Source organism: Cibotium barometz, chromosome 7 (assembly GCF_041138505.1).
Source record: "Cibotium barometz isolate CiBa-2024 chromosome 7, ASM4113850v1, whole genome shotgun sequence".
NCBI lineage: Eukaryota > Viridiplantae > Streptophyta > Polypodiopsida > Cyatheales > Cibotiaceae > Cibotium > Cibotium barometz.
The window spans coordinates 15,573,825-15,585,265 of NC_141052.1; the positions used below are offsets into that span (position 1 = coordinate 15,573,825).

The 11,441-nt window shown below is 37.9% G+C and overlaps 1 protein-coding gene across 2 annotated transcripts; it reads left to right on the top strand.

The window, feature by feature from the left end:
* The first annotated feature begins 8,694 nt into the window (after positions 1–8,694).
* LOC147636738 (uncharacterized) lies at positions 8,695–11,179 on the top strand. 2 transcript variants are annotated; one of them, XM_086800242.1, is made up of 3 exons: positions 8,695–9,516; positions 9,596–9,758; positions 10,056–11,179. In XM_086800242.1, exons 1-2 carry the CDS (start codon positions 9,080–9,082, stop codon positions 9,756–9,758), a joined length of 600 nt encoding a protein of 199 aa, XP_086656368.1. In that variant the 5' UTR covers positions 8,695–9,079; the 3' UTR covers positions 10,056–11,179. The 2 variants fall into 2 exon arrangements, with proteins under 2 accessions (XP_086656368.1, XP_086656369.1); XM_086800243.1 differs by lacking the exon at positions 10,056–11,179 and having other exon boundaries at positions 8,696–8,936; positions 9,019–9,516; positions 9,596–9,913.
* The last annotated feature ends 262 nt before the right edge of the window (positions 11,180–11,441 follow it).

Consider the following 11,441-nt stretch of genomic DNA (forward strand, 5'->3'; position numbering starts at 1 on the left):
ATTTGAAGCTTTCAAAACAAATGCATGTGTTGCTTATTCTAAATTTAAAGTGACTAGAGTGTTGATGTGGGGGTTGGCCCAAAGTTGTCTGTGAGATCCCTGCCCTCTCTGCGCATCAAACTTTGGATTGCTAGCAGCAGAAGTAGCAACCTCACGCATAGGGCAGAGCTTCCCATCGAGGCCTCGCCGCCCATGAATGTCTGAGCAAGGGACTAGTCTGGCGGCTCTTCCAAACCCGAAAAAACTTTCCTCGCCTAGAAAGCATAGGTGATTCCTCCAGGAAAAAAATCTTCTAACATAGTCAAGAACCTTAATTATCCTTTGTATTCCGACCGAACCCGCGAGTCACATTGCCGAATCGAGGAGGAACTTGCACTTGGTTCATAGAAACCAATGCTTTTTTCCCCATCAAAAGAGGCACAGCCCCGTTGATTCTTTTCCATAGAACAAGAATTATCATGTGACTTATTTCAACTATCGTAACTTGAACAGAATTGAATTTTATTGTAGGAATCCATCGATCCAGCCTAACCCCATGCCCAACCACTGTATTGATGGGATCCATTATAAAAATTTGGTTATGTTTTGTCTCGGGTACTAGGGAAAAGAGTTTCCAGGCCCCCTAGCCTGCTCTCATGCAAAAATTAAATAGACACATCACTTACGCAACCAATATGAAATTGCCTTTTCTTAGATTCAACTATTTCCAAAACATCATTGCAATAAAACCACAGTGTTTCCATCATAATCCTCAGTATTCCAGTTCCAGGGTCCAGTTCCATCTTTTCCAATTTCCATTCATTCCTTCCTCAGAGTACTTATGGCATCATCGGCAACCAGAACGCTCACCACCTAGTCAATCCCTCTAGGCTCACCTAGTACTTCACTCAGGGGCCTTTTCAATAGTTCCTAGCTTATAGTACCCAGGAGTTTAATCTCATAAAATCCATATAGACTCTCCGTTGAAGATCAGCTCGATCAACCAACAAGATCCATTTATCAAAAAGGCGCCATGGACTCATCCGTTGAAGACCAACAAGGCCAATCAACCAGATCCATGCGCGTGTTCAGAAAACAACTCCAACTCAATGTTCCATTTCTTCCTCGATGCACGCGTGGGTATCCTGGGCGACCTAGAGCCTGAGCACCGTATGGTCAGTACCCTCTAGGCTCCTTCGCAGCAGTAGGTGACCTAGCACTTCACTCATAGGCCACTTCCTTGGCCCCTCATCCACACCGTACCGGAAGCTCACCATATTAACCGAACCGAGGCTAGTTAAGACCTCGGCCGACCTTGCCACGCGAGACATCCTTCGTTGACTCTCCATCAGCTGTTGCAACATTTTCCACTTAGGTCCCCACGACCTCATTCCATAAGATAGTCAAAATGCTTCCCCAGCATTCTTGACATAAAACAATCTTTAAAAAAAAACAGGTTTCACATACAAATACAGTTTCCAAGAAAAATTCCCATCTTTCCACATCATTTCAGATCATTTCTCGTCATTTCTCATCATTCCACATCATTTCTCATCATTCCACATCATTCCACGTCATTTCTCATTATTTCACATTTTTTCACATCAATTCACATCACATCATTCCACAACAATTCACATCATCCCATATCATTCCACATCAATTCACATCATCCCACATCATCTCACATTATTCAACATTCATTCACATCATCCCACATCATTTTCACATTCATTCACATCATCCCACATCATTCCACATTCATTCACATCATCCCACACATCACTCCACATCATTCCACATATTCCACACCAATTCACATTAATCCACATCATTCCACACATCAATCCAATTTCTACAAACAAGATGGTCTCTTTTCGCTTTAAGTGAATCAGGTTTGATTATCAAATTTCCTTGATCTAGTTATCAGAATTTTTGTTCCACAATCAACCAGGTTAAGAAAGAGTACCTTTACTCTACTTTTCATATACTGACAGAACTTTCTAAGTCTCGCGGCCATTACTTGGCTTAGTTAAAGGTAACTTTTTCTCGACTCAATTCAATTAAGTCTAAATTTCCATTCACTTTTGGATCCTCGATCCTTTCAAGAATTCCAGAATCCTTTTCTAGGGAATCTAAGAATAAGTCAGTCACAAGTATTTACATTCATCCAACTAAGCATGTTTTTGGTCTTTTTCTGGGAAATCCTTTTCCCGTTCAAAATGTACTTAAGATTCTATTTTTTGAGAATCTAGACGTATACTTCCAAAAGTTAAATATGTTCCTGATTCCTCTTTCTAATTAAAAATTTATCTATGTTTTCTCAATGCACCCCTATGAATATTTTCACATTCTTTTCTCTATTTTTCCAAAATAAAATATCATGAAAATCCCTCTTGTAGCATAAAATATCTATGTACACATACTAATTCATTTTTATGAAAATGAATTATATTCATAATCCCATTTAAAAATTAGAGAAGAATTGTACATAACCTTCTTGTAATTTCTAAAATGAATAATGTTCAAAACTTCACTTTTGGCATAAAATTTATTATGTATAAATTCATTTTCTAATGATAAAAAATTCACCATAGCTTTCTCGCATTTTCTATGAAATGAGAATGCTCAAAATTCCACTTTTAGCATAAAATTTAATTTATGCATAAACCTTTATTTTCTAATGATAAAATTTTTATCATAGCTTCCCGCTTTTATCATAGCTTCCCCGCATTTTCTATGAAATGAGAATGCTCAAAATTTCACTTTTAGCATAAAACTTAATTTATGCATAAACCTTCATTTTCTAATGATAAAAATTTTGCCATAGCTTCCCCGCATTTTCTATGAAATGAGAATGCTCAAAATTCTACTTTTAGCATAAAATTTATTATGCATAAATTCATTTTCTAATGATAAAAATTTTACCATAGCTTTCCCACATTTTCTATGAAATGAAAATACTCAAAATTCTATTTTTAATATAAAAATTAATTAGTTTATGCATAAACCTAAGCATAAACATAAACATTAATTCATCTAAGCAACAACATAAATAAAAAAGAGCATGGTTTTAAGAGAAAACCATGAGATAAAATGCTTCCCAAGCATGTGAGAGATTGGGAAGAAGATTAACATAAAAAAAGAGAGTAAACATCATTGTTTAGGCTTACCCTTGGTGTGCTTGATTCTTTACCTTGCAAAAAGATGTGTAGCCCTCAAGGAAGAGGCTTGGCCACCAAGAGAAGAGGGTAATCTTCAAGAGAAGAAGAGGTTTAGTGAAGCACCAAAGCTTCACAATGGAGAGGCAAGGAAGAGGGAAGAAGAAAATACACTAAAATGAAAATTACACTAGCATGGAAATACTCTAAGATGAAAATACAAAGGAATTGGGGCTCTATTTATAGGTGAGGGAGACCACCAACCAAGCCTAACTAGGATCTAGAGGATTCCACCAGCTCGTTGATCCAATTTGGACAAGTTTTAGACTAGTTATGCCCACTTTTTGAAGAGGAGAGAGGAGAGATAAAGTATCTAGCTACTTTATGATTTTTTTGAATAAAAAATGACCTCCTTGATGTGATTTCTAGGTGCCTCCTTGATGAGGGGTTCTCTCTCTCTTGAGAGGTGTCAAAATTCACATTTTTATACTACTTAAGTACCAGTACTAGTCAACTCTTCATCTTATGTGAAAATTTATTCATTTTTGGTGGATTTTCTTTTCTTCTTGCATTTTTCATTATCAAACACTTGGATTAATCCTATAGGCCCATTAGAACACTCTTTGGACCTTAATCCATAATTTTCTGAAAATAAGTACCCCTAGGCTAAGGTGTCCAGTGCACATATTCAATTAATTTCTAATGCACATTAGAAAACTCTTTTTAAACCTCTGTTTCAGGGGAATTCATCTTAAAATAAAAGGGTGACTTTGTATCCAAAAATATCTCAAAACTGTATTATCTCTCTCTAGACCAAAACAAGGTCAAAACAAGATCTTTTTCCATTCTAAAAGGGGGGATGATTACAAGAGACTAAAAGGGAGGTTCTTACATCTTTACATCATCAAAAGCTGAAGGGAGGAAACTTACATTGTCAAAGGTGTTATCTCTTATTAATGATAAGGAATGAGGCCAAGTTAAATGTATCATGATACCAAGTTAAGCCTACATATTAATTTTATAAAAAATGCATTCACTTACTCACTTTATGTTGAGAAAGCCATGTTATCTCCTTATGATCTCCCTACTCACTCACTTATGTTGAGAAAGCCATGTTATCTCCTTATGATATTGCCACCCCTTTTGGCAACATTATACATAAGACCAACTTATGTATGATATTAATATAGTTACTTTTCACTCTATCACATTAATGTATATGATGCAATCTATTGTCACCTTTTTAAAAAAACCTTAAGCAAGTGTAGAAACAGTTTGATGTAATGTATATGATGTAATCTATTGTCACTTTTTAAAAAAAAACTTTAAGCAAGTGTAGAAACAGTCTCAAGTAATGTATAAAACTTTCAAAATATTTCAAGTTTGGGATAAAAAAGGCAAATTCTAGTAGATAATTGTATTTACACACGTAGTGTGATAGTTAATCACAATCCACATTAAGAGATAAAGAAAGGGAGTTTTGAAAGATTTTTGATTTTTTAGCTTCATCAATGTAGATTCATATTAAAGGTTTATAGTCAAAAATTAAATACGAGATCACATGAAATAATCTTTGTACATATATGCATATATACATACATACATGTATATACATATACATACATACGTACACACATACATATATACATAAATCCTTTAAGATTATTATTTAAGTGCCCATCTTACCCAAACCCTTGGGCCTACACCATAGGCTTTTCATCATATGAAAGAGCACCATGGAAAGGTATAACATGGCTACCCTTCCTTGGCCCAAAATATTTCTTATCTTTATGTTGATAAAATAGAGCTAGCCTTCCTTCGGGCCCACACCCTTCCTTGTCTTTATGTTGATACATTAAGCATCTCTAAATGATAATGTACAAACAATAGTGATCAAAGCTTCATCCACATGGAGGATTCCCTTCCCCCTTAAGAACCATGTAAAAAGAAAATGTGTGCATTACATAGGTTCAAATCGCTATTGTGCATGATGATGAGGTTTGAAGATGTGGAAAGGCAGGCTTAGGGGCTTGATATATATCCACCACCAACTAGGCTTCACAAGCCCAAGTATAAGATGGGACATCATGTCTAGTATCTCCATGTTATTTTCCTTAGCAAAGTTTATGGCCCTCACATCAATGAGGTCTTACTTGGGAGGACGAGTCTCTGGGGAAGGTATGCAAAAAAATAGGTTTTTTACTTAGTCTACACTATGATTTGAGGGAATTGTGCAACGTGTATCTTATCAACATAAAATTGGATGCGTACATTGGAGCTGATAGGGGAGTTTCTTTAATTAAACCACACCCCCTTGTCTTGGCATGTTGTGAGGTGTGGGCTATGCTAGCTACCTTCCCACTACAATAAGTATGAATGCCATTTTACATTACTTATCACTATCATAAGCAATTCAAATGTCACAAAGCTAACTATTTAGTGGGCCTATAAGCTTGAACTTTGTACATGTGAGATATACAATTTACACATAATATAAGAGATTAATACTTGTGGTGAATCTTTAAATAGAAAGGGACAATGTAGGGTGGGTCCCTTGTTGATGCGCCAAGGGTAGAACAAGGATCTCTCTCTCTCTCTCTCTCTCTCTCTCTCACACACACACACACACACACACACACACACACATGCATAGACACACCCCACACACACATGCACATGTGTACGTACACATACATGCATCATGCACATGCACACACATGTGTGTGCACGTGCACATGCACATGCACATGCACATGCACATGCATATGTGTGTGCATGCACACGCGCGCGCACGTGCACGTGCATGCATGCACAACAAGAAGAAATCATCACCAAGGTGAAGGACAAGGTAAAGAAGGAGGTAAAAGAAGATTGGCAAGAGACTATAGGTAACTTCTAAACGTTGGTTCATGACTAAAATTGAGGAAACCAAACTAATTGCCCTCAAAATACGAGTTGGTGGACTACCAAAAGGATGGAAATTTTATGGGCTTTATTTGTAATTTAAAAAATTGGAAGCAACTAGCAATCATGCAATTTTCACATACGATACCCTAAAGCCAACAATGTGGATCCTTTAAGCAATCAAGGAAAAGTAGGGAACTGAGGTATGGATTGAAGATGAGGTTTAACCTGACACAACTAAAGCAAAAAATGACAAACTCACTGAATTTTGAGAAGTATGTAAACAAGGCAATCAACTGTTTCTCGTGTGATGGAAAAGCCCTCATCCAAAAATTTTAAAACCTAAAACTATTAGCCTAACCAATGGTAGTTGTTGCCTGTATAGCCTCCCCACCAGCATAGCCTTACTAATGGTAGTTGTTGCCCACATAGCCTCACCACTAACCAACAATCTTATACTACTACAAATGTTATATCTTCTTGTAGGAAGATAAGAGATGAGCAACATAACGTTTTTTTTTCGAAGTTTAGTTTTTATGTTTAGTTTAGTGTTACTTTTAATGGAGTGGCTTTGACATAAGAACTTTATGCTCTTCATTTATGTGAGTATTGGTTTTAGACATCATTTTAGCCTTTCATAAACATTAATATAACTCTCTCTCTCTCTCTCTCTCTCTCTCTCTGTGGTAGTATAGGAGAAGCTTAAGGGGCATTGTGTAGGGGTTGTGTGCATTTGTGTGTGTGTGTGTGTGTGTGTGTGTGTGTGTGTGTGTGTGATACTTAGACGAATATGATTCTTAAAGTAAATGTGTTGGCCCAAACACATTAATTATGAAATGTTTGCAGACATATGTTTATTGGGAACATGAAACATTTGCGGAATTCTTTTTTATGTAGCATTTGATGCAAACAAGCAAGTTGGTTGCTTTGAATTTTACATGAAAAGAATAGCATGTACTTGTTATCACTTAGTCCCTTAAAATCATCACAACCTTGAGGTAAATTTTAGTAAGCCTCACAATTCATTGGCCCTTGGCATTTCTCTTGTCTCTTCAAGTATCATTAGTTTCCTTGAAATCATGACAACCTTGAGGTAAATTCCAATTAGCCTCACAATTGAAGAAATTGGCCCTTGGCATTACTCTTGCCTCTTCAAGTAGTTTCCTTGAGTTGCATAGTTGGTTGTGTTGTAATCCTATATGTATTATGTGTGGCAAAGTGAGTTGAAGAACATTGATGTTGGTGGACCAAAAAATCTATTCACACAAACAACAATATAAGGAGGTGGAAGGGAAATTAATATAAATGAATTCCCACATTCACCCACTTAACTCTAAAGTGATTGCATTCACATCAAACAATCCATTGATGTGACACCATTAAGGTATACACCAAGTGTATGCACTCATGTCATGCCTAAAAAGACTAGTGAATTCATAAACTGACAAAACAAAAATGCCAATGGGGTATGCACGCGTGCGCTTCTAGAGTAGAGAAGTTTCACGCACCACGCTTGGTGATGGGAAGTAGTTTGGGAAAGCATTATGCTTTGACGAAGTAAATGAATATTTTATAGTGTAGTGACAGGAAGTAGTTTGGGAAAGCATAATGATCTGATGAAGTAAATGACTATTTTATGAAAGTTTGATGTCATGAGATGACATGGTACGGGCATGGAAAATAGAGTAAATTGAGATTAACTTTGAAGATGATACTTGTTTAAGTCTTTCAAAGCATTTCAAAAATTTTAAATGGCTTTTTGTCCATTTATGATTCAAAAAGTAGATTTAGGAGGAATTTTTTTGGTAAAGTTTTAAAAGTGCTTTACAATCTAGAAGTTTATGCACCTTAAAGCTTAATAAATCTCACAAAGTTGTAGATGCCTTGAGAAAACAATATTATGCTTATGCTTGAATCATACACAGATGCCTTTGTTTATGATGGTTGTTCATTGAATAGAATTATTAATGTCCGAGAGCAAAGCTTGATAAAAATGCCTTATTTTTTTCATCCAATCAAAAGAAGGACAATTCATCGAAATCAATCGGTTTTCATTATGAGAATGTATACTAAATGTGGATTTTGTATAGAGATTCATTTGATGCGTGATTTTTCTTTGATTTCAGTCCATGAAAATACAAAATAGTTCCATATATACATAATTATTGGTTTGAAAAAAAACAAAATAGTGCCCTATTTTTCTGGGAGAGTAGATTAAGGGAGAGGCTTTGACAAAGTACAAGAAGTTGAAGATTCCAAAATGTAATATTTGAATTGAAGGAATGGAACTATTAAATTATTAAAGGACAAAATATAGGAGGGTAAATTTTGACAATTGGCAGTGTAAGCTAATGTTAGGATGTAAAGCGTGCCACAAAATGAATTATTGAGCTACGTGGCTTTATTGGAAATCAAAGCAAACGAAATGAGGACACGTGTGTGGTCATGAATTTCTCTCTCTAGGTTCTCTCCCCCCCCCTCTCTCTCTCTCTCTCTCCCACGTCTCTCTCTAATACCCCTCTCTCTCTCTCTCTCTCTCTCTCTCTCTCTGTAAATTAGCTTTGGAAAGCAGCCCCTCTCTCTTCGTTCTCTCTCTCTCTCTCTCTCTCTCTCTCTCTCTCTCTCTCTAAATCAGCGCTTGAAAACACCATCTCTCACTTCCCTTCACATTCTCCATAGTTCTAAAGTTTGCCTGCACACTTCCGAATTGTGGGTTGTTTTCTCAGTGTGAAAAAGGAGTTGAACTGTACTCATAAAGGTTCTCCCTTGGCGAAACCTTTCTAGGTTTCCACAGAGGGCTCAGAGAGCAGTTCTCGTTTGTGAGAGAGGAGTGATCAGAGAGAGAGAGAGAGAGAGAGAGTTGGCTCTGCTACACAAGAACATCATACATAGGTATGTGCTTTACCATTCAAAAGTTCAGCTAACTCTTGAAGGCCAAACAAATCCATGTTCTAATCAAGGCTCAGCTATACAGTATACATCTGCTGAGGGTTTCCTCCCCTTTGGAAGCTGAGAGCAGGACTTTTTGCTTCAATATGCTGGGCAAAAGGCCTCATCAGATCCAGAGGACCACCAGCATGTCTCAGCTGAGAGCTCCCCCTAGCGCGCGAGCGAGAACCGGGCCCGAATTCGCATCAACATATTTGCCTAAGAAGGATTATGTTCCACAGACAAACAACTTGAGCCCCAATATGAAAGTGGTGGGTGCAGATCACATGCATCCTAGACTTCATGAGGATGTAATGCATGTGGAGATGAAGCTGGAGGGCAGCATTGGCAACATGATGCATGTTGATGCATTGCCTAGCATGCACATGCATGGCCATATGAAGCTTTCTCATTGGCAGCACATGGGGTTTTCTTCTTCCACTCTTCCCATGCATGGCAAGCAGGGGCCCACTGAGTCTTTCATGGATGCTTGCTACTCTTGCAAGAGGCCTCTTGGACATGGGAGAGACATCTTCATGTACAGGTACTTGGCAATGCATATTTTTTTCAGAATGCTTTATTTTAACCACCATGGCTCTGATTTCTTGCACTTTTTTTGATAGAGGTGATGCTGCATTTTGCACGGAAGAGTGTCGGTTGCGGCAGATGTCATGCGACGAGCGGCGACAGAAGTGCTCGGTGTCAGCTTTACAGAAAGGGAGCGGTAGTACTCCCACTGGAAGTTCCAAGTGCACTCGAAAAGCCGCTTCTGCAGGTTCATCCTAGGTTGGTCTTAGCCAACAAATAGGAATATAAGTATTGTCTTTTCTCTAAGAGGCCTTATTTATACTACGGTACTACCTGTGTTGAAGACTTTGTGAAAATGCACTATTTTACTTCTGTAATCACCATAATAAGGTTGGCATGATGAGCTTTAACTATGTATGTATGTTACGACAACTTCACATGCTTACAGTATGCATGTGCTCCTGTTGTACATAAACTGAGCAGCAAATACTCTTAAACTCATATGCACATGCAATGTAAACTAAAGGACACTTAATGATCCTCACATATCTGCAGGTATTCCCAAACTTATTTGCATAAGCGTTGCTACAGAAAGAGGTCTTAATGACCTTCATAATCAACTCTCTGTGGCTATTATGGTACATGAGTGATGCAATGGGGATTTTGATGGGTCTTCTCACATACTTATGTGTAGACACCTACCCACCTAGTACTTCAGGAGCCGAAGAGTTTTTGTACGCTTTCCTTTATGGGGCCTAAGTATTATCAATTGCCTCTTCAAATGAGCTTTGGGCCAAGTTTTGTATAGTGCAAGGAGATTAGGTCACTTCATCAGCACCTCGTTAGACACTGATCAGTACCTCACCAGACATTTCATTAGACAAAATGTTTTGCCATTATTCTGACAAGATTTAGCTCACTTCTATTTGCCATGGAGCGAACATCACATGTTGTGACAATCATCAACATCACATGTTGTGAGAATCATCAACAAGTTTGAGATTGTGGCAAGTTGGCAACTAAGATGCTGATGAGGTGCAGTCAAGGAGGAAATACCTGCGCACTTAGAAAGAATATCAGTCGAGGCCTTGTCTTTTCTCTATCGATTTCTACCTTCAGCCACATGTTTATTATCACATTGCCAATGTATCTTTTCAGAAAATTCAAGCAATTTGACTCCTGCAACAACCTGTACTTGAGGAGCCAAAAGGTATGTGGAATTTTTTGGGTCAAGAGAGGAACAGAGAATTGGACACTCACAAGAGCTTGGGGGTGGGGTGTTTGATGGGATGTGCCCGCGTACTGACCTTTCTACCTTATGCGAGAAGGTTTGCTGGAGAGGTTCAGAGAAAGGCTGCATGAATAAAAGTCTATGCTTTTGGGCATGGAATGACCCCAGTGAAGATTCGTCGGCAAGGAGAAAAGGCTTCTGCCGGTGTTTTTTGTATCTGTTTTTTATTGTGCGCTTTTGGTGCAGGGCCAAATCTACAAAGCATTCTGTTCAAATATTTTGGAACAAATGAGTACCCAGACAAGGGAGCTCAGTCCATCAATTTCAGTCCCCAATGCGGTGTCCAAGCAGGAAAGTATGCTCAGAGCAGTGTCTTGGCATCATACTCCATAGTTATTGCTTAAGCTAATTGATTAGTTAAGGTGTTATGGGCCCGATGGGGCCATCAATTTCAGTCCTTAATAAGGTGTGTAAGGATAGAACATGAAAGCATGCAGATTGCCATCTTTGCACATAGTATTTGTGTGGAATCAGTTCTCTTCTCTATTGGGATCTAAATAGTTACTTAATTGAACACACGATAGTGGGCAATATGGTCAAGGACATGCCACAAGAAACCAAAATTCGGAAGCTTTATGCAAATAGGAGCAAGATCTTGAGAAAGAGAATGGCCTTTTAAATTGTCAGTTAGCATATCAGTTGCAGATGTG